Genomic DNA, 23577 nt, shown 5'->3' with positions numbered 1-23577 from the left:
GCAGCTCTTGCCATGATTTCGACGTCCCGACACTCACCACGCTCTTAGAAGAATAACGAACCTCCGCAGTTCCTCCCCAAGAAATAACGACCGTAATCTCATATATACGCAACCCAAAACCTTCTATCGACAAACAATTAATCCAACCCAGCATCCAGAATGCAAAAAAAGCAATATTGTGAATCGTCATGCAAAAATGTGAGATGACAGCTCATTGAGTCTGTCCAGCACCCCCAGCACATTCATTTAACTTTCCCTTCTCCTCATCAGTCAACAATGCGTATACTTCATTAAACCCAGCAACATTCTCTCTCGTGGCATTCAGGAAGAATTCTACCAGATAAGCTTGCGTCTCATCATCTTTCTGTCGCATAAAACTAGCCGTACCCTCATTAGCATAAGCCATGAGATCTGCTTTCGTAGTCCCGAGGCCGAGGTCCAGAATGTTACTTGGCACATCTTCCCAATCATCATTATCATTGTCTTCATCCGCAAATTCGGCGGCTTGACTAGCAATCTGAGCTGCAGTTTGGTGACCTGACGCTGATAGAAGTTCTTCGATGAGGACTTTGATGATTTTAAGAGGAGCAGGAATAATGGTGTATTGATCTGGATCTGGCTTGTTGTTAGTAAGGAAGTGTAGCTAAGTGGCAGACTTACTCAGTTTAGCTTGCGATCTGGTCATGATTCTATTACTAGTTGGAATGATCAGATCACCTTTCACCATGGTTTGAGCTACCCGGGGATCGTTCAAGCTGTATACTTTTGACAAAGCAATGACGCTAGAAAAGTTAGATATACCTTTGGTCGAGTAAAATAGAACTTACTTTTGTCTGATTTCATCATAGCCTGCAAAGTTTACAGAGTGCTCTGTCCACTTGCTTAGGACTACTTGTAGACCATTTTGGCCATTAATATCGATCCGTGATAGGAATTCAACGACATCCTGGGCTCCAACGAGTGACAGCCGTGCGAATACCAGAATCAACGACTGAATGAAGGGTGCAGCTTCGGCGGTTGCCAGTCTCGAGGCAACTGCTCTCAATAGAGATTCCAGGTATGGACCAAGACGCTCTTGACCCGCCTTCTCGACAAGCTCAGCGGCGAGTCCACCAACCTCTGATGCGGCGTTATCCTCGATATTAGGACCCAGTAACTTGTCAATGATAATCAAAGAGACTTCCAAACCTGACCGATTCTCTTCGTCATGCCATTCAAACACTTGCTGGTGATCATGCATCAACATGTACTTGATGGCCTCGACACCAGGGCGAAGAACTGCTCCCTCGGTGGTTAACATTAGTAAACGGTTAAGCTTCGGTAGGGCTCGAGCGACGTATTTAGGTGGCAGAGGTTCGGATCCTTTCTGGGTGAGGATAGCAAGGAGTTCCGCGGCGAGCTGAACAGTTGTTAGTGGTTGGATCAAGGTAAATTGCGGAACGCGTACTTCGACAAGAGGGTCATCACCTGTCATACCACCTATATCAAAGGCGCTAGTGAGTGATGGTATGACCTTGTCGCATAATGCATTGTAAGCTTCATTGCTTGGAGCAAGAGCCTCTGCGATTTCCTCAAAGGCTTCCGTTACGAGCATTGTCAGCTGGAAATCCGCAGCACCATGCTTTGCAAGAACGAAAAGAAGATCCAAAGGTGTGCTTTCGCTGGAGATCGCGATAAATGGATCCAATGAGATGGCATCGCGTAATGACTCGACCAAAGTCACTAGTAAGTCGTTTGCATCGTCAAACTCTGTTAGATCTTTTCCATAAAGGTAATCGGATATGGCTGCAACGATAGGTACCTGATGACCCGGAGGAACGGTACGTGCTTTCATGAAACCTTGGAGTCCCCGTATGCACGCAACTTTGACGACTTCAGACTCGTCTCCATTGACACCCTTAATGGTTCGGTCCAGAAGTCCAAGGGAAACATCTGGAAGATATTGTACTAGCAGTGCAGCTACAAGATAGCCTCTAGCTCTTAGAAGCGGATTATTAGGACTGATTATAGCGTACTCTGCCAGTTGTAGAAATCCACTCGCGACTTCTGGTGTGACAGGCTTGGTCATATCGAGAAAATCTACCATAAGCGGGGTCAGGAGGTATAGCGCTGACTCTCGAACTCTCCAGCTAATGGTTTCTGATGAAAATAGATCCCGAGTATACGCCAACAAACCCTCTAGAGCACCTTGATTGAGCCATTCACCCAGCTTTATTAGTAGGTCACCACAAGCCGTTCGGGGAGTGTAGTTGGCCGTAACAGTACTCTCCTCTGCTAGATAGAGGTTGACATCAATATCCCATAGGTCTTCTTCTTCTTTGCCAATTTGCGCAAAGCCTCCAGCCAATTTCATAATATCCATGACCCAGGGCGTTGCTGCGACGCTAGAGTTACTCTGTATCTGTCTCTCGAGCTCTTCCCTGACTGGAGGAGCTTTCAGAAAAGAGGATAAGAAATCAAGATCCTCTAACACCAGCAGATCTAGAGTGTAAGGCATACCATCGGCGTCTTCAAGTTTCCCCTGCTCATCATTTTCGATGAACATTTCCTGGTATGTTTGTTGAAGTGATGACAGTTCTTCCCAGGTTGCAGTAAACAGAGCTGGGCTTTGTGGCAGAAGTATTTGACGGAAAACTGTTCGGACCTTTGCGAGAGTCTTCACTACCTGAAGCTTCAAAGTGATTAAGCCTTTCCATGTATTGGCTCTGTCAGCAGTAGAGCTTTCGTATCCCTCATCCTCGCTCTTTGGCTTGGCAGGCAACCTCTTCTGCATGGTCTCCATAAAGAAGGGAGACCATGCTTTGATAACCTCATCCGCGAATCCTGTCACTTCCTGTCCGTGTTCATCCTTCACCATGTCCATAATATCAAATGTGCTGCGGAAGACGGAGACCGCCAAAGCTCGCAGAGAGAACTTGCGGTTTTCATTGACGGCCACTGCATAAACCACGCTGGTTATATCCCGAGCAACAGCAAAGAACTGGTCCTCGCTCAATGATTCTTCTACAAGGTCTGAAAGCACCTTCAAGGCTCCATGTGTTTGGGTGTCATCAGCGGTGGAAATCACCTGCAATATGGTCGGCAGAAGGTTTGGCCAGTGCTCTGGGAAATCGACGTTCGCAATCTTGCTCACAACGTGGCTATCATTCCAGCTATTAGCGCAAGCTTTCAAAGCCGTACCAAAACGAAGCAAGGGTAGCTCACCTCGCGGCTTTTGTCAACTTTCTGTCCGCATTACTTGTAGCCAACTCCAACATGCTGTGTCGTAATTGTTCCTTGACGCCTTCTTCAATGGTAATAGTCGGACCATTTTCGTCGTAGCCGCTCCAGTTCTTGTCTACGAACGTTCGCAGAGATAACAGGGCGGCTTGCCGAACCTCGATAGCTATATTGGCGTGGCATCCAATAGTCGCCAAACTTCCTGGGAAAGCAGTCTGGACCTCTGCTTGTTTCAATTGGACTTCGGCAAGTTTTCTTGGTCCACTCGAGCTGGAAAGTGTATCGGAGAGGATGACCAGAAGCTGGTCCTCCATGCTTGGTTGAGCCATGTTCGGTGGATAACGGGTTTGGAGAGCAGCCGTCTGGCTCCGCAGATGGTTGATGGAGAGGTATTTGGTGTTCGCAATGTTATTGTGATGTGCAAGAGACTATATACTGAGTGATTTGGAGTTGGAGTTGGTGTTTGAGATATTGTTGTGTCGAGTCAGATGTCCATATGGGTCAGTTGTGGGAAAGACGCGAATGTTGCTGCAGGGTCTGGAATATTCGCGTCGCGCTTGGATGATTCGTGACCGTGAACACAACATTTACAACTTGCTTGCAGGTTCGACTTCGAGATTCTTTGGGCAAAGTCTTGAATCTAATCCGATACGATCCTCGCGCTTGAGTTACAAAAGGATTCAAAATAAGGAGCAAATAGTACGGTGGGCATGATGAAGAATGGCTTCAACATCTGCCCCTCCACCCCCACCAATTCTCAACACCAGTCTCGCTCTGCACCGCACGTTGGCAGATTTCCTTACAGTCGCTATTCATACAATCCTGTACACTCGCGAGCTATATCCAGCATCCACATTCCTCACAGCTCGAGCCTATAACTTTCCCGTCCATCAAAACCGTCACCCGGCCGTCTGTGCGTGGATTAACAGCTCCATTGCATCCCTTACACCACTCCTCGCATCTAATTCCGTCAGTCGAGTCGTCATCGTCATATACTCATCCAGTCTCGAAGTTCTAGAACGATACCTCTTCGATATAAGTCGCTTTCCAGTGGTGGACGAGAAGGAAAAATACACAGAGTTTGAAGGCGCAAATCGGGGCATGAGCAATATTGTGGACGTTGAGGAGCAATTGAGAGCTACGATTGGCAAATTAGAACATACTGGGCGGAAGCTGGGGAAGTTGCCAGATAATTGCACATACACGATGGCGGTGGAGTTGAGGGACGAGGCTGATCCGCCCATCGGACATCCACAACCTTGGATACCTACAGAACCCGGACTCCAAACTGGGGATGGTGGTGGAAGTGCAACAATTGGAAAGGACTTGGGAGGCGTAAAGAGTACGCCCGTTAGGCTCGTGGAGGCAGGAGATTTTATACTGGAAACTTGGGTCGAGGAAGGGATTGCAAAATACGAAGACAGCTCTGTTTCATGACAACCTCCGCCAAAATTGAGACCAGTTTTTTGCGGAAAATGAGTTGACCAATTCTCCGCATTCAATGTCGAATTCTCCTAAGCCCTCTTTAGAGTCATCAACCCAGGTCACGACACAGAGAGCGTAAAGAGGATATCCAAAGGACACGATCAAACCGGAACGGAGAAACAGGATGGTAATTGAGAGTCGTTGTCAATCTGGGACAATCACCCTGTTTAACGTAACTATGAAACATCAAGGATGAAGATTATTCTATAACTCTTCCGGAAGCCCCAGAAGAGATCTATCTATCTATCCACAAGACCCAAACAAGTGGTATATCAGATCAAAAGAAATGTGGTATATAAACGCGACCCAATCACACAGCCATTATACTACAATCCCACCACTCGGCACACCATGTCCTTCACCGAGCTTTACAACTTCTCCTGGGTGATCTCCTCACTACTACCGCGCGTGTTCTCAATTTGGCTATCAGAACCAGCAGCGGTCTTCTTATCAGCACGAGCTTTATCGGCAGCATAAAGAGCCTCAATGCGGTCTTGATCGCTTGATGTATCAAACTGGTACAAAGGTCTGAGGACGGCCCCTTTCTTCCTCAAAATCCAGCGGTTGAACCACCATGGAAGAGCTTCAGTGATTTGATAACGCATGTGAACCCTCGTTGGTACCGCAAAGATATAATCCAGCTCCTCAAGTGTTCTCTGTTTAGTTTCTGGAACCCAGAGGAAGATCATAACGAGAGCGACGATGTTGGTACCGGCGTAGAAACAGAATACTCCAGTGGTGCCCATGGCTTCAAGCATGAGAGGCAAGAACATGGTCAAAATAGTAGCCCAGAACAGACAGGTAGCGACTGCCCATCCCATTCCTACCTCTCGGTGGGAAAGAGGGAAGACTTCGGCACTGTAAGTGAAGGGGACCGGACCTTCTCCCGGACTATAGAACATAGCGAAGATGTATACAAAAAGGGCGACAAGACCGAGATGAGCTTTGTTTTCGACTGGAATAAGAGCGCAAAGACCAGCCGCGAGAAGTGACCAAGCCATGTTAGGGAACGTGAAAAGTAGGAGAGCACGACGTCCGAAAGTATCGATTGTCCAGATTGCAGGGAAGGCGAAAAGGAAGTTAATAAGTCCGAAGCCGAAAGATGCAAAAAGAGCTTGGAAGTCGGTAAATCCAGAGTTCTTAAAGATGGTGGATGAGTAGAATGCAATGATGTTGATTCCACACATCTGTTGAGCGATCATGACAGTGAATGATGCGAGTGTTGCACGACGGACTCGAGGAATGGTAAAGAGCTGAGCGAAACGGGTAAAGTAGTTACTGTTTCCGATAATTTCGTACTCGACTTCTAGTTGTGCGTGGATATAGTACATATCACGAGCAGCTTGAAGTGGGTTGTTTCGCAGCTTGATGAGAGACCGGAGAGCTTGTGGATATCGGTTCTTCTCTGTTTGATAATCAGCATTCGCTCTGGACAATTCGGAGCTGGAGAGGACTTACTCATGCACCATCTAGGAGATTCAGGGCAGAGATAAATGAAAAGCAACAGTGGAACAGCTGGGATAAAGGCTGAACCTAGCTGATATCTCCAAGCATACTTTCCTACATTTACCATTGCCAAGTTGGCGCAGGTTCCCAAGAAAATACCGAATGCGGTCCACAGCTGCCACGACATGACCAGCGCTCCACGGATCGCAGCAGGGGAATTCTCAGCAGCGTAAATTGGGATGGTAGAGCCTTTAGCTCCCATTCCGAATCCAAGGAGCAGACGGCAGACAAATAGTTGTTGCCAACTTTGCGATAGAGCAGATCCGAAAACCGGGAGAAAACAGAAGACGGCAGCGATGAAAATGGCACCACGGCGTCCGACATAGTAATTAATAGGGTCAGATACCCAACACCCAACGAAAGCAGATCCGATATAAGGTGCAGAGTTGACGAGACCAACAAGTAATGTATCCTTGGTAGATGTAGATCCAATTCCGAAAACATTTGGGAAAGAAAGATTGGCGCCGTTCGAACCGGTCTGATCCCAACCCTGAACGGCAGCACCTATCGAACATGTGAAGATGGTGAGATATAACGCCATGGGATGGCGCCATTTGTGTAGGACCTCATCGCGAAGCACTTCGACCTCTTCGGGCGTCAATGCTTCCTCTCCTGTGATGTCCTCATAGTTCCCCGGGTCCTGGGCTACGAGAGCGCCTTTTCGGAAAAGAGCTGTGTATTCTTCGAGACCTTTCTCCTTGGTGAATGCTGTGACATTTTGTAGGAGAAGCTCTCTGGAAATTCCTGCGAGAGGATTGCGAATTCTGAGGCAGAATTAGCAAGGGATATATTGGTCGCTAATGACATGAACTTACTTCGCGCCTAGGTTCTCATTGAGACTGATGTGGCCGGTTGAGAGACCTCTCTCTTTGTCGTCGCTATCATGAAATCAGTAAATGAAACTCGAGGATCACAGCAATGTAGTGAGACAACCTACCGGTGAGCGGTGGTATCAGTTATTGACTTTTGTTCAGCCATGATTGGGGAGAGGGAGAACAATTGCTTGAGAAAAACGCAAGTGAATTGGGTCGCACAACAATGATACATGAGGGGAAGTCAAATATATAAGCTCGTCACTCAACTGCATGGGCGGCCTCGAGATCAACACTCCATGGGGCATAGGTCGAATGAGATTGTGGAGCTTCCCATGGCATTCCCCCAGTCCCTCCACACTAGACATCTCCACTTCCTCACATTTTCACATCCTCCACACCAGCTCAGGCAACAAGAATCGAACTTTTCTCACATAGCGCCTCCCATAGCGACTTTGGATTGGTTAGGAATCCTTCTCGACATCAAAAACTCAGTCTCGTGCTCAAGACCATGTACCAACACCCCGCTATAACGCCGGAGAGGTGCCAAGATGCTGGGTGTGGTGGACCCTTGGCTTGGTGAAATGACGGTGGCCGCCATGGTGTGAGATCCAAGAGAGCTTCGACTTGCTTGTGGTTGCTTGCTTGCCGGTTCTTGTTATGCCTTTCGGCCCATCGTACACAAGCGTTACGGGGAACCCCCCTTTCGGGCAATAATCAGCAGGTTTCCCCATGGTACCAAAGCGAACCCCTCGTTGGGCGACATCACTAGTTGACAGGGTACGTACAAAGTGTCTCGAACATAGTTTGTCGACTTCGGCGAAAGGATAACCGCTTCGCTGATTCTTGGAATGAAATCAAAATAATGTCAATGAAGACAATAACGATGATGCTATTTTATCTCTTTCCTTGTGTCGATTAAGCGAGGCATAACCAGACCTTCTCGAAGCTCTTCTCTTATCACTATCTACACACAAACACACTACGTCCCTATCGCGCACAAATGAAGGCAAATCTATTGCTTATCATCTCACATCTCGTACCACAAGATCTACAAAGACTTTTCCGCGCCAACAGCTTCGAGAACTAGCGTCGATTATCCCTGGTGATGGATTTCTAGTCTTGCCGCTGACATTGTGCTAAAATCTTTAGTCTTGTCGAGATCTTTGTCAAGTGGTCTGCTTGAGGCTGATTTTCGTGTGCTGGTCCATCTGGTGGCTGACGGTAGTGGCTTCCCATGCCTGTAGCTTGGCCATCGGTGGCTTCTTCGCGAAAACGCCTTCTGAACATCGGTGGGCGAGATCGCGAGGAGGTTGATGTACTATTTTGAAGCAAATTGGGCCTGTGATCACGAATTATTCCTGATCAAGGGGTGCTATTTGTAAGCAGTTGCATCTTGGGAGTATCTCAAAACCAACTGAAGTTGGTGGACTGAATAGGAAGGGCAAAGTACGGGGAAACACTCGTCAGAACCTTCAAGACGCTCAACCAGAAGCCGAGGTCATAGGGACCCTGTTGTGATACCTTCGCGGGGTTTTCCCAATTGCAACACTCGTTGGCTAATGAGCCAAAACGACAAGATTGCCTACTTTTCAAGTAGTTTACAACTCGCACAGAGCTCTCTCGTAACTCTTACTTGCAGAGTACATTTCCTCATAAAAAAGCCAGCATCTGGATCAATCTTTCGCGCTTCCATCCACTGGAAAACTCACCAACCATGCCCCAACAACCGCCTCCCCTGACGCCGTCCTTCACAAGCTTCGGCTTGCTCTCCGCCGCCCGCTTTTCTCCGCTTCCCCCACCTTTCAGAGTTGCCCGAGTGGCACCAGCGAGAGCCTCATGGCTTTTTCACTTTCTTAGCTCAAAGGTACATATTTGGATGCCTAAAGTCTAGGAAATAGAGGCTTTGGCTGGAGACATCACAAAGTTTCAGAAGAAATTGGAATGGGGAGTAGTTGGGAGGGGGAACGCGGAAGCGCGAACGGCTCTGGAATCGTGTCGCGCAACAGACCGAGAATCGCTTCGGGCCTGTTTTCGAATCACAACGGGACCGGGAGCTAAAGGTGGACGGAGTTTTGCTTCCGTGCTGGTGGTTGAGTTCTGGAACTCAGAGGCAAGAGAAACTTCGAATTCGCAGAGATCAAGAGACATTCTCTCGCAAGGATAACATTCCTAGGTGGATTGCAAATGCGAAATCGCTGCTTCAGTGACCGTCAAGCGGCGGTTCTGGAGTACGGACATTCGGCACAATCCTTGTCTATGCTGATAATCAGTCTGTTGAACGACGAGGAACCAATGTCAGCTGACATTTGACGTACATAAACATATTTCTAGAGTGAAGTCAGCACCTGCTGCTTGGGAATCAATCCTTGATTTCCAGAGGTCGCTGCGTTGGATTCCACTGAAAGTTTTCGAAATTCAAATTCCAAAAAATTAATGTCACGCCAATTTCTCAACGATAAATCTTCGACTTCACAAATGCGTATTGTTCTGAGCATTAGCATGCCCGATAAACAAATGAAATATCAGCAATTTGCATTGTTTCGTGACAATGGTGTCTCCTGATCTGAACTACTCACCAAAAAACATTCAATTGAAACCAGGGAGGCTTTGAGTAAATTATGAAATACGACTCAATGAATTGAAATGTTTTAAATTGCATTCTATACGTGTGTTGAGAACTCAGATCAGCTTTCTCTGAATCCGATAAAGAGATCACGACTATAAATTGACATCTCTGGTAGGGAATCCTTCATACTTTCAACATGCTAAAAATAAAATACCCTTAATCATTTGAAGGACTTGGGAATGTAATAATACAAACATTCCACTTTAACAAAACCGACTTTCTAAAACACCGCATCTTGTTGAAATCTGCTTGACTTGTGTTTTAGACCTCCAGATACGCTTTTGTGTATACATTCTTGGTGAAAAACAAATCAACTCACATCTCCTCACATGCAGGTTTTAATAAGTTCATCTAGAAGAGCCTCTGTCGCGCTTTCAACCAACAATATAATTAAGGTGTTGAGCTTCAAGATCTCAAGCAGTTACAAAACAGTCAATCCTGCACACGAGCAAACTCCATCTCAAATTCCCATAGCCCTAAATTAAATTATTGCCATCTACTTTCAAATCTCCTGAATTTCAACCTCCCCACTTCATTGAACAATTACCTATGATACGTGTCGACTCCTGCTTAAAAATATGACATTCACTAATAGACCTAGAAGCTACATGAAGACCAGCCAGCCAGGTGATGGTCATAGCCATCTGATGCTAGGTATGTGTAGAGAAGGAATGAGGGTAGAAGTGTTCGAGCTCGTCTAGGAGTCATGTTCATGAGAGAACTTTTCTTCGAGAATCTACCCATCTCAAAATTCTTGATTGAAGAGCAAGATGGGGCAGTGATGTTCGGGAGTAAACTAGATTTCGGCAGCAACACCAAGACCTTCGTAATTTCATCGGCATAATAGCTGTGCTACAAGTCGATTTTCTATCATTCTGTCAAAAGAGTTCTCGTCGGTGCTCATGACACGATTCATCTCCATGCTCGTTTCTTCTATCTTGACTAGTGCAATACTTGGTCGAACAAAGGCACTTCTCTCGAAAATGTTCTGGTTCACGTGAATCTGAAAGCTCATATGAGGGATTGTTGGTGAACATTTAGATGGCGTTGTAGTTAGATTCCCTGTAACTTTTACGTTCTTAACGGTATTCTGGTTGACTTGTACTTTAGTCATGTCAATCAGAGATTATACTTGTAACTAGTAACTCTTACCAAGTTGCCATCGATAAGTAAAACACCATTCTACCCCTACATAATAATTTCACGATCTATCTGAACATGTATCAAAACCTTCTCATTCTTTTCACCTTACTATCTCCTCGAAAATAAAGCGAAGCCTATTCTCATTGAATGAAAAGCAGGAAAATCGACATATTTATTTCATTTTTCACCGTGAAGGGATGAAATAGCTCGAAGTGACCCAATGGTCTTGGACCAGGCGTGATCAGAAGAATAATCCACATTATAACACAGATCCAGAAACTTGGTATGGGTTCTACCTCATATCATTTGTTTCACAATGCACCTTTTTATATGGTTTTGTTTGATGACAAGAGATTTATGTTGAACAAACCAAGATTCGGTAGTGAAATCGGTTTCGATAATAACAATGACTTGTCCACCCATTGATTCCTTCCAATTCGCTTGTGTCACTTGACATTGGCGGACTGTGATAATTCTTTGTTTATCTGGTGATTTCCATTCTCCGAAGTATCGTCGTCTAACTCTTGCTTTTGCTCAGGCATGCGGTGATGCTAATGCCTTCTCCATTCTCTTTAGATCATCTTCATCTTTCAGGATCGATAAAAAGATAATCGCTCGATCGTTTGATATATTGTGATGCGGGATTCGCTTCCTGAGGATTACCCTGAGCGATCCCTATTAAATTGTCAGAATTAAGAACAAGATAACGAGACTTGATTTTCATCTTTCTTATACGAGAGGTCTTAGTTTAATCGTTTCTGGGGTTTTCTGTTGTTTGAATTATCGTGGTCAAGGAGCTCTGGGTCGACCCATCTGGGTTTGTATTTGAGCTTTGGAGGCCCAAATACCTGATGCTGATACCTATGCCTGGACATGTATCTGTCGATATCTCTAGGCGTTGATCTATTATCTATATACACTTAGTTACTTCAGGACAAAGGGAAGTACCTTCATATCTCATGAGTGTACCAGATCCAACTTTCATTTGTGAAGTACATCAGAAGACGACGTTATCCTACCTACCTTAAGACCCAGTGATCCTTCTTCTCTTGACATGCTGGAGAAACCATAAGTGTTGGCTTTTAGAATTTTACATTTGAATTTTGTAAGCTTTTTATGAACTGATACTTCATTTTATCTTATGATGAATGGCTACCATTGGGCTAGCTCTGACAAATTTTTAGCATCTATGAAAACACCAAGTCTAATTTACTCGAAAACGGCTCAAAGGTTTTATGAGTCCACAGCATCTTAATTGTTTAACCACACCTCTTCATAAAATCCTAAATGTCCACTCTTTACGAATTGTAACCCCAACAAACGGCAGATGAGAGGGTACATGTCTGTCCGTTAGTTGATAGCCTGAATTCCAACTTAATTCTCAATACCTCAACTCATAACCCAAATTCATCTTCAAGAAAATGTCTGTATCTAATATACATTCATAACTCCCAACGTTCTCCTCCTAACACAAGGATGGAACTCGGTAGTAAAACAAAAATCGACAACAACACCCGAATTAATAAATATCTGTCACTAGACATAGTCGAAAGTCACACATGTATCCCTTTTCCACCATCATCCCAGAGAAGCTAGGAAATCACGGCCATTCCCGCCTTATATTTGGTGACAGACATTTCTCTACCAACGATGGTTTCATGGCAACGTGTGGGAGAGATGATCATGGAAAGAATTTGAAAGAGGTTTCTGTTTGGCTTTATACCAATGTTTCCCAGTTCTTAGGAAAAAAGTAGATTTATGTTAATTGACCTCAGAGATAAAGCCGAAATTGGATAATTTAGAAACTTCATTTGTCATTGGCATTTGGAAACTCAATGCGCAAATAACATTCTAAAAGGAATAGTTCAAACAAGCCTCTTGAACAAGCCAACTACTATACGCGCAACGTAATTACGCAATCATAATATGGTGGTCTTTTCAGATCTATAAAACATCCCCGAAACATATCCATAACCTATTTCAAGCAAACCCACTGTGGGCGTTAGAAAACGGGGAAAGCGGGTATGAACAGCCCCTAGACAATATCAGATATCCACTGTGTCACGAAACCTGGAGCTGTCGAGATAAATTAAGAGGAACCAAGCGTCCCAGTTTCGAAACACATCGAGTACGACGAAGGCGTCCTTGAACCATGATTAGCCTTTCGGAATGAGCTGATATTTTCGGTGGAACTTTTCGCAGCTTCGAACCAGATGTGACATCTCGAAGAACTTCGGTCGCTCCTTCAGCAAGCAGATGAGGAGTTGATCTTTTCACGACTAGTCGCAAATACTATTACCACTTCAAATCAGGAACAAATGAAATCGACAACAGCAAAAATTTCGGCAACAACAACCCCTTTATAGAACAACTCCTGACGCTCAGCCTGCTCAGTTAGTGAGACGAGACAGACATTCTCCGAGGATATCATGAGGTAGATTGACGATATACCCAGTGCATAATCATGATTTGGTCAAACGTCAACAACTGAAGACATCTGGAATAGGTCTTTTTCTGTAGTTGCATGTTACTAGGAGTATATTAAATGTTAAATAGGAAGAGTGTATGGATATTGTGGGTTGGCGAGGGAAATGTGCGACCGCTATAATACGAAAGTCGAGAGATGTTTCATCACGGTTTAGCTCCCGAGAACGACGATAGAAACAACGTGTAGCATTTCGATACCAAGGCTAGACTTAAGCAATTTCTAGTCTATCTATTTCATTATCAGTAGCTGTTGTATGATAAACATCGAAATCTAAGCGGGCCCTCACTTCATCTGCCAGGTTCCGACGGTGAGAACTCATAGCAATGAGTTCATTCTACCACACCCAGTCCTCTTATAACAGATTCCACATGATCAACCCAACATGCTACCTCTAAGCCACCCCTTTACGATCTACGTAGGTTTCTTATACAACGCACCCCCAGCACCCGCCTAATCACACATCAGCATCTATGACTTCTTGTGCATAACCGTCGCAGCAGCCTTTCACAATTAGTACGCAGCATACAAAGGAAACAGCAGCTCATACCTGATGGTTTGGGAAGACAAGAGTATCAGCAATCACGACATTTTCTCTTCGGCCGGCAGTAAATACTACGATTTCGGCAATATCGTCGGGTGTTAATGGCTCGCAACCACTGGAGCCATGGGTTAGCTATGCGAATATAATGAGCTGAGAGATCCTTACGCATATACTGCATCGGCTTTGGATTTATCGCCATAAAATCTAACAACTGAGAATTCCTGCGACAAAGGTCAGTATTCGACCCATCAAGACTGAGATGGCATGTACTCACAGTCTCAACCTGTCCAGGATCAATCTCAATAATCCGAATTCGTGTCGCAATCAACTCTCTCCTCAGCGCATCCGTGAAAGCTCTAACCGCTGCTTTCGTGGCACAATATATACTTCCACCTGGATATGGCTCTCTTCCCGCAATACTTCCGATATTAATAACATCCCCAGCACCTCCGTCGGCTCGTTTCTTGAGAATAGGGAGAATGGCTTGCGTCATGTTTATAAGTCCAGTAACATTCGTATCAAACATGACTTTCACGTCCGCCTCCTCGATCTCGGGGGCTTTCGCAACACCTTTTACAAGACCACTGTACTGAATCAGTTACAACTCAAAAGCCCGGGAGCTGGATGGAGCATACGCATTATTGACAAGAACATTCACATTCCTCCATTCCTCTGGCAAGTTTCCCACAAAACCTCTGACCTCTTCGGGGCTGCTAACATCAAGTTTAAACGGCAACACCTTAACACCCTCCCCAACTTCCTTCTTGATTTCCTCCGCAATCTCCTTTAACTTATCATCTCTCCTCGCCGTGAGAATGAGTCTTAGATCTTTCGGACTCGTACGTGCGAATTCGAGGGCGCAGGATCGTCCAATTCCTGAAGATGCACCTGTTATAACTATGGTCTTGCCGGCGAGGCGTTTGCCCATTGCGGTAGCCATGGTGCGGAATTGAGGAGTGGAAAAATTCGGTGGAGGAAGAGGGTTTCGGGTTCGAAGTGTGCGGAGGAATTGAAGTGTCGTTCGCAGGATGGGCATAGGGTGTGAGTACTGGATTCGAGCAGAGTGGGATGCTGTGGAATTGCGGTTGAGGTTGGTGATGTGCTTTGGGGTGGAGCAGGGGAGCTTCCCCGCAATGCCGATAATGCTCCGGAGGGTGGGGTTTGGAGGCTTCAAGCTTCCTTTGCGGAGAAAATCATTGCTAGTAGTTTTTCCGCAAAGAAGATACTATATATTATCAGAAATCTAAACTCTACTTAGGACGTACAAGGCGGTTCGGATTTCTGTGACTTATTTGCTGCAAAAAAGACTCGCCCAATAATACGAAACCCTTAGGAATGATCGTTCTTCCAAGAAACCGTTCTTCGCGTTTTGCCGTTTTGTTAACCACAAGTTATCGTAAATTCTCCTAAAATGGCATACCACATAGTAGTGAAATATGAAAGCCACTATCAAGTAAATGGTGGAGTGCTCGGAACAAGCCAGTGTACGGAAGCCGGTGCCAGTCTGTCAATAAGAGCTGGTCTCGTTCCTTGCCGACGTTTTCAAAGCCAGATTCGGAACATTTCCAATAGATACTATGACTGGCTTGTGATGATTATTAGCACTCTCTAAGAAAGACCAATAAAGCGAAAGAATGCAAAATCTTTCAACTTGGAAGCTTCTCTTAACCGACTCCAAGGGAATGAACTATTATCGTATCCACTTCAACAACTTCATTTCCCAGTCGAAGATCCCCGTCCTGCAACTTTCTGCTCATCGTTCCTGCTGATGAAGTGCTCGGTGAGTTATAGAAAGTTATTAGGTACGCATCGAGAAATCCAAGCATGCTACGCTTTCGAAAGCGTCGTTGAACTGACGCATGCGGTATGTGTTTGGCAGTTCTCGAGCCATGTGATTCTTCTTCAATGTCCAATAACTTGATATCACTTTGCAACTTCGCTATATTACCGAAAATAGCGCGGAAGTATTACTATAGAACATATCAGAAGCCTAAGTCATCGTTAATACAAACCTCTGGTAAATAGTAGTTCTCCGTCAAGTATCTCGAAGTAGAATGCAAAGTTGAATTCTATCGCGGAAAATAATTGCCAATGGCGCTTTTGTTGTACAGACTAAGCTTATACATAGCGAATGGTGTCGCTGCGACAGAAATCATGAAACCAAGGCCAGGACGAGGCGGTCGTCCAAATGTTGTCGTTGCAAATGCTACGTATCTTGACCTTATAATGGGTTGAACAAGAAGAAGTCATTCAAACGAGGTCGATGATAGCATAGGCAGAATTCAAAAACATATAGCCCTGTAGAAAAAGAAAAGTGAACTTTCCGTCGAGGTCGAGCAAAGTCATGTGGCACGGGATTCACCCAGTACGCTGTCACAAGCCCCCGCATATTCGAAATAGGGCTGTACCTTAGCGGTTTCAGCTAACATTTCAGCTGCCTGTCAACGCAAAGTTGTCCTCGATAGTGCATCTCGGCGAAGAGGAGACCTCAATTATAAACAAGGCTATCCCTGATATTCGCAGCACTATTCTTGAATCGCTGAGGCCAATGCATCAACAGAACTACGAGTGCGTCAGAAGAATCATTTCCATTAGGTTACCAAAATAGCTGCTTTTCGCGAACAAAGCAGGTCCAAACAAACTCAGACTTCTGCATAAGTATTCGTGGTCTGTGATTATGGTGTGAGTCGTACGATGCCCAAAATTCGCAGAGCCCGAAGATTGCTTGTGGACTTGATCAGAGGTAGCAAAATCTAACTGCCTTCATGTATCTCGGATGACAATAATGAGACCGAATTGTATGGAAGCCGTCATCGAATCAGCAGTTCGTTGGCTGCCTTCACAATCAAATCAGAAAGGCTTAATACCACTGCCTTGTGCGGGGCTTCGGTCAGGATCCAAAATACCGTCATTCTGTAAAATGTGAATGGTGTCAAGGTCTCGCCGGGACCACGGAGCTTCCGACCATGTGCAGAACTTCCTTGATGACTCCTAAATAAGAGTCGACGCTCGCACAAAACCCAATGAAATCATAAAGAAGTTGAAGAAATCAACGATGATGCCCAGCTCCAGGATTCCGGGACGGGAATTTCCCAGGGGAGCTGAGGAAAAGCGGGCTAAACCCAAAACGATCTAATCCCGAAGCCTTGCATGAGGAGTCGTGATACTCTTAAAAAGGACTTGTAGTCCAGCGCAGGTATTTATAGCATCTTGAAATGGCCATGAGTACAAGACGACAAACGGAATGCTTAGGACTGACGATACACATGGTGAGGGAAGGAAAGAGGGAGGGAAAAAACCAAGACAACGTATTTCCTCTTCCTGTACTGAATGCAAGAGAAGAAAACAAAAGGTAAAGTTTGATTGGTCAACCCCTCATCTACCGAAGGAAAGATGGCATGACGGCTGATTATATGGGTATCTCAGTGTAACAAGGCCAGAGACCGACCTTGCAATAACTGTGCCCGGCGCTACCCACCTGTTGATTGTGTATATGCAGATGCGAAGTAGGTAAACTTCCAATAGAGGAATCTCGCTAAACCTTTGCCAGAAACACACAACGACAACAAACAAATTTGGAAAATGCGAACTTTCAAGATGCTCGCAATGTATCCATAAAAGCCGAAAACGAAGAACACGGATTCAACTCGACAAGAAGCCTTGTATTAGACCCCAGGCTTTGGGATGGTTCGGTGGTATCGGGCCCGGCGACGAATTTTCCTGAGCATGAGAGACTAACATATCCTGTACTACCAAGTCAGCCAGAAGAAGCAAATGCCGTTGAGAAATATGATTATAGCCATTCGACATGTCCAGGTTTTGAAAACCTGAGTTCCGGGTTCGAATACGAGGACGACGAGATATCAGGACTGTTTCGAGTGCATTCGCAAAACCCATATTATCAATATGATATCCACTCGAATCATCCACACAACTTGGTCTTTAATGAAAAGGTTGGAGATGTTGCCGTCGAGCGCCTGTATTCTCTTCCAATCGAGCCGACGCGTCGCAACGCGGAGCTTTTTCACTTCTGTGAGTTCTCACTCTCATACCAGAACTCTGTCAAAGCTAACAAATCCAACAGTTCTGCAGAAGCTTGCTCCGTTTATGTCAAGCATTGACGGTACCGACCCGCCAGAAAAGTTTATGGCGCAATGGATTCCTTTCATGATCCAATCTCCAATGGTTGTCTACCTTTGCATCCTATCGGCGGCATATTGTCAAGCCGCAGCAAGCGGTATTGATGTTGAGAAATCTGTAGACGTAGTGACCACTAAAGTAAAGCTTATCACTATGATCAACGAGCATATTACAACGAGCAGCAGAGGAGTCGACGATGGGGCAATTGCAGCGGTGATGTCTTTGGCTTATAATGAGCTTGTGTATTCGGATACACGAAGTACCAATGCACACATGACTGGTGTGCGGGATATGCTCAAGTGTCGAGGTGGAATAGAAAGCATCCAGGTCCCAGTGCTGAGAATGATGTTGATGAGGTTTGCAGATTATTTTCCACTGATGAGAGGGGCAGTCGATGCTGACCATGACCAGAACAGATTTACAAATCGCCTGTACCTTGGAGTGCGATCCGATCGTACAAGGCGCTCAAGAACCGGTCGAGATCTCCAGAACGTTTCAATCACAGTTCAACAGCCCCTTCTTACTGTCCAAGACCACTTTCCAGGAATTTGCCGCGGAGAGTGAAATCAGTGAGGCAGGAGTCAAGGTCCTAGATGACACCCGCTTTATTACTGCGTCGATGCTATCTCTTGGTAGAGCTCAAGACCAAAACCAGGCTCGCATCAAGTTTCAGACAACAGTCCAATGGATCCATGATCGCTTGATGGCTGATAAAGAGGCCGCTGTTTCCAACGACACGATGTATCAAACTTGTAGAGCCGCAGCATTAATCTTCACCTCAGCAATTCTCGAACGAAAGCCCTTGTCTGCGGCATGCACCGAGTCTCTTTTCCTGGAAGTATGGAAAACAATGTGGCGTGTGCCACTCTCGCGTTGGAAGCAAATACCTGGTGTATTTCTTTTCGTACTCCTGGTCGTGAACCCTTTCACACGCTCTCGACCGGAAGGTCGGCTCATCAAGGGAATGTTGGCTCCTAGCATTATTGCCATAGGTTTTGTTGACTGGGAGGTTGTCGCCGCGATATTAACAGCTTTCCTTGGGGTCCAAAAGTGGCTTGGTGGCAACGATGAAGTGAGTCTCTTCCAGGAGAACAGACTTGCAGTCTCTCGGGCTTTACATGAGAGCCAGCCTCAGTCTGACTGGGCGCTGACCAGATAGTATTTCCATTGTCGTTGAAGCAGTGCTTCTGGCTGTTGGTACGATTCAAGCGCGCGGCTCGTGTTGTGTTATATGCATCTTGAAGGTTGTGGGAGATCATGGACTTCCATGGATGATGGCCACAGTAGATGGGGTCGACGTTGTAAATGTCAACTGCGCAAGGGCAAACTAAGGCCTAGATTGGTCAGCATAAGAAACTTTTAATATCAGCATATTCTTACTCATGATACTCGCAAGACGTGCATGGTGCGTAGTGGTCGAAGCCTCATGGGGAATGATTCGTATGTGCGGAAGTATTTGCATCATTCTTGCCAACTGTGAAAATAAGGTATTCAAGGTCCAGAAACTAAACCTCTTACGATCGGATCGTAGATTGTTGCAATTCGCGCTGAAAAGCTTAGCATTTTCGCCTCGTGTTTTCATCAGGCACATTGATTACACCTGGTGCACTAGTGAAAGCTCGGAAAGCTATCTTGTGCACTCGTATTCTCCATTGTGGTTTTGTACATCTGAAAATATAATCAAGATGACCGGATGTCGAGTATCAAGAAACTGGATGAAACGGAAGGAAATCGAGATGCAACAAGGAAAAGGGTGACTTTGTATCGAGGGGAAAGTGTCTTCGACTGTTATCTCCGAAAACCCGGCTTCTTATTTCCGGACCTAGATTTGCACAAACATGCATAAGGCTCGCATAAAACCCGCGACTTGCTTTTATTTCGCGTCTTCGAATTCCATCATCTGTTTCCGAACTTTTGTTGATAATCATCACGATGGTCTCATATTCGCGTTCCTACAAATACTGATGGATACGATATCGTCGTTACTCGTGGTAGCTTTTCCGAATGCATTGCGACTCCTTGGTACTCTAGCACTTCCCTGATGATGAACCATTTCCATACTAGCTACTCATAATATTCCAGATATCTCTCGAAACCTTCACTTACGGCGTACTCACCTTCTTTCAATCTCTATGGAGCAAAAGGATATGACACCCATACCCGGAAAACCCCATTCGAGGGCCTCATTCCAATGTGATGTGCATGGCCGTCATGCAAGTGTGAACACCCAATACAGAGTCTGAGCAAGCTCTTGACGTTGCTCATCTTCCGGATTAGTACGCTATATCGGCGACCAGGTTTCATCCATCCTTTCTGCATTCAGTATCACGCTGTAGACACCCATGAAACGGCCCAGCATGTCGGTTGGTGTTATCTCAACGGCCAAATTCTACTGGTAGCGCATCTTGTGTAACAAACTCTTTCAGAGACTCTCGCTGCGAGTATCTGTATTAGGCGAGCCACAGTATGCAAAGTAGTTTGGTAGATCAAGACTCGGATGCTTCAGGGGTACATTCCGGAAAAGTGAAGAAGGAAGTCTGGATTGCGGCCAAAGAAGTGGCGATCAAGCGTCTACCGACTCATCCATAAACGGTCAAATGAATCTGGACGTTGATTTGTGTGATCTTCAACGAATCCATGGTTGGTGTTGAAGACACTCGGTTGGACTGTTTGAAGTTGTGATGAAAATCACAATGCGTTTCTTTCACAAATATTGGCACATTATCCGACGAATAAGTCAAGATTCTACAGATACCTTCCAGTAATCCAGATGACTCTTTCTCTGTGTAGTATTCAATTCTACCGATAACTGATCCGGCGACTGTTTCTTACAGACAACTCTAAAATATGTTCCTGAGTGTACAACTCATGTACTGGGACCCCTTCCGGCATGAGCTGCCTGTCCGCATTTCTGCCTTCTATCTCGAATCTGCTATCATGTCCAGGTAACTCGCTCTTGAGCTCCGACAAGTGACTGGACTCATTGAGCTCCTCCTGAAACCGAGGCAAAACCATTTCTCTTTGCTTGTATCTGTAAAGCCAAACACAGCTTCCCATACAAGCGAACAAGAAAATTGTAATATCGCCAAATATTATTCCAATCAACTGGCCTTGCGAAAGAGTTCTATGGGTCAAAATTCCAGCTACCGCTTCGCTAGGAGTAGAGAATGGCTGTTGAGCATTGGTGGTGTTGGTTGTGAGAGTAACACTACTCGTGCTACCCAAACTACTCTCGTAGTATTCGTTGCGTTGACTGTTGGTCTCGCCACCAAATTCCTTCCATTTACATGGAAAGCATACACTTGAGATGGAGCTGTGATCGTCGAAGTCGTAACTGTATAAGCAGGTTGAGATTCTGTAAGCCAGCAAGGATGGCCTACTGGCTTTCCTGTTGACCAAGCACCCCAGGAAAAGCAGGGGTGTTCTACCGTCTGTCTTTTGGATACTGCCCTATCGTTGCCATCCGCAATAGCAGTAGGCGGAGGCTCTTGCGGAATGCTGTTGTTGGTAGTGTATACCATTTCCTGGCCTACCTTCAACGGCGACATGCATTGTCCAGCGTTATTCCGAGGCACCTTTTCCACAAAAGTGTAACTCCTACAATAATCAGCAAGTTTACTAACCAGAGTCGAAATGACTTGTACTTGCGAAGGACAACACACGACCTCAACCTGTTCAGCAGCCACCTCCGTGACCGTCGCTGTAGTATACAACTCGGGACATTCAAACGGACCCAAACTCCAAACCGTCTTGGAAAGTTGTCCCCTCTCAACCTCCCACCAACTCCACAATATATCCGGATGACAAGACACCGAACTGAAAGTAGGATGTCCTTCGAGAATCCATCCATCAACAGCTGATCAATTCGCTGGGACCGGCCATGATGTAAATACGGGTAGGAACGAAGTTACTGTCATACCACTAGTCTCTGGCAGTATACACGGGATAGTTGCAGAAGCTTGAGCCATTTTTTCAGAAATCTTACAGATATAAATAAACATTCGCTTTCCAAGTGGAAAATGATGGTAAAAGAGATGAGTTATATCTTCAGCGAATAAACTCAGCCACTTATGGTTATCATGCGAGGAATTCTGCATTTCAAACCAAAGGGTGTACAAGAAATTCGTTAGCCAGTGGTTTGCCTACATATGCGTGTGACTTCTGCAGCGGTGGGTAGGTAGGATTTGTTGGTGTTGGAAGTGCCGTGGGAAATACTACCCTATGTGCGTACCAAGTGACGGGTTTTTGAGTGCAGATGGGAATGAGATATCCTAATTGTGCAAAACATGAAGTTGCATCTTCATGGTTTGAATCACTCTTTTGAAGAAACGGGGGGGAAATGATCATTCTCCCGAATCCTGTGGGCGCAACAGAGAGAACCTCTATTATTTCTTGCACATACGCTGTGTTGAATTCTAAACATGGAGTCAATTGATAATCCTTCCTACTTCTCTACACATGGCTGCTCGCATTCAGAATAATACTTGCTCTAAGCTAACAGACGTGTCCAGGCATCCCGCGCAGAACAGCTGCAAGTTGGAAAAGAGGTGTCATTGGACAATGATATGAATGGTGGCTCGACCGTCTCTTACTATTCTTCGTTCTATCCTGACTCGCGGTGGACAAAATAAGTAGTAGTCGAAACACGGTATTTCTTCGATTAAGGTGACGAAATATCGTTATTTAGTGTATTAATTTGGAACAATATAAGATATTTCGTTAATTATTTTAAGTAAATAAGACATATTACGCTCTATTCAAATTCGACCTTTTTAGCCCAAGATCAGTTGAGTGACTCAATCACTACCTGTATCGATTTCCTGTATTTCACGTTCTAGTCTGTGGCGGGTAAGCATGCTAAAAGTTGAGCGAAAAGATTTCACGAAATTCTCACTTCAATTTAGCATCTCAATCTTTGGCTCCCCCCGAGAAGAGGTGTGTGATACGATGACTCAATCAATGCATACCTATCTATTCAGTTCTGTTGCATTCTAGTCCGTGGGTGAGGCAGTGACAATACCCTAGAAGTTCTCAGAAGACCGGGATTTACAGCTTAGAATTGACCTCCAACTTTCAGTGTTATAGACACCCAAAACCGTTCACCGAAACAGGCGCCTACGTCGACCAAGAGTTTCTTCGGTAAAAGTCCTAGCTTTGAATGTACGTCGCATGGGAGAGTTTCCGGGCAGGTGGCAGTGAGATCAACCCTTTCACTTAGGGGTTCGTGTTCAGGGGTTACAGGCTTGTCATCACTACAGGGTGAGAGTGTTTGGTCCAGGCTTGGGGAACTGCAACAATGGTAGGGGTTTTGTAACTGAGCTTGGATAAACAAGGTCAATTGAGTAGGTTACCTTCGTTTAGGTTGTGAGATATACTCAGTTGAGATGACTTCGACCTCTCGTTTTGTCAGCTTTTATTTTCCTTTTACTCACGCATTCTCTTGCGAACAATCAAGCGTAGTGTTGGACTCATCAAACTCAAACAGACAAATTCATGGAATTATCACCTTTAAAGATGGTCAATCTACGAACTGCTCGAATCAATTGCAAAGACGCGTACCATTCCCACCTCCTCACCGATTCCCATACCGTTCATTATCCTAGCATGAACCCCC

At 45.3% G+C, this 23577-nt stretch overlaps 6 protein-coding genes across 6 annotated transcripts; 2 read left to right on the top strand and 4 right to left on the bottom strand.

Annotated features, from left to right (window-relative positions):
• Window positions 1–211: 211 nt before the first annotated feature.
• On the bottom strand, window positions 212–3548 carry GLAREA_10612 (ARM repeat-containing protein; the record flags this gene model as incomplete). The annotated part of the gene is made up of 5 exons (XM_008079713.1): window positions 212–615; window positions 661–782; window positions 828–1399; window positions 1448–3140; window positions 3205–3548. 5 exons carry the CDS (start codon window positions 3546–3548, stop codon window positions 212–214), a joined length of 3135 nt encoding a protein of 1044 aa, XP_008077904.1.
• A 391-nt stretch (window positions 3549–3939) lies between these two features.
• On the top strand, window positions 3940–4656 carry GLAREA_10611 (The spindle assembly checkpoint protein mad2; the record flags this gene model as incomplete). The annotated part of the gene is made up of 1 exon (XM_008079712.1): window positions 3940–4656. One exon carries the CDS (start codon window positions 3940–3942, stop codon window positions 4654–4656), a length of 717 nt encoding a protein of 238 aa, XP_008077903.1.
• Window positions 4657–5072: 416 nt separating this feature from the next.
• GLAREA_10610 (MFS general substrate transporter) lies at window positions 5073–7188 on the bottom strand (the record flags this gene model as incomplete). The annotated part of the gene is made up of 4 exons (XM_008079711.1): window positions 5073–6109; window positions 6163–6974; window positions 7026–7088; window positions 7148–7188. 4 exons carry the CDS (start codon window positions 7186–7188, stop codon window positions 5073–5075), a joined length of 1953 nt encoding a protein of 650 aa, XP_008077902.1.
• Window positions 7189–13693: 6505 nt separating this feature from the next.
• GLAREA_10609 (NAD(P)-binding Rossmann-fold containing protein) lies at window positions 13694–14763 on the bottom strand (the record flags this gene model as incomplete). Its single annotated transcript, XM_008079710.1, has 5 exons — window positions 13694–13732; window positions 13830–13938; window positions 13989–14044; window positions 14098–14407; window positions 14459–14763. 5 exons carry the CDS (start codon window positions 14761–14763, stop codon window positions 13694–13696), a joined length of 819 nt encoding a protein of 272 aa, XP_008077901.1.
• A 2275-nt stretch (window positions 14764–17038) lies between these two features.
• On the top strand, window positions 17039–19122 carry GLAREA_10608 (uncharacterized protein; the record flags this gene model as incomplete). Its single annotated transcript, XM_008079709.1, has 4 exons — window positions 17039–17175; window positions 17374–17855; window positions 17908–18319; window positions 18375–19122. The coding sequence occupies 4 exons, from the start codon at window positions 17039–17041 to the stop codon at window positions 19120–19122; spliced, it is 1779 nt and encodes a 592-aa protein (XP_008077900.1).
• Window positions 19123–21106: 1984 nt separating this feature from the next.
• Window positions 21107–21931, bottom strand: GLAREA_10607 (uncharacterized protein; the record flags this gene model as incomplete). The annotated part of the gene is made up of 2 exons (XM_008079708.1): window positions 21107–21795; window positions 21883–21931. 2 exons carry the CDS (start codon window positions 21929–21931, stop codon window positions 21107–21109), a joined length of 738 nt encoding a protein of 245 aa, XP_008077899.1.
• Between the last annotated feature and the right edge of the window lie 1646 nt (window positions 21932–23577).

Source organism: Glarea lozoyensis (assembly GCF_000409485.1).
Source record: "Glarea lozoyensis ATCC 20868 chromosome Unknown GLAREA12, whole genome shotgun sequence".
Lineage (NCBI taxonomy): Eukaryota > Fungi > Ascomycota > Leotiomycetes > Helotiales > Helotiaceae > Glarea > Glarea lozoyensis.
This window is presented reverse-complemented; position numbering and strand designations above follow the sequence as displayed.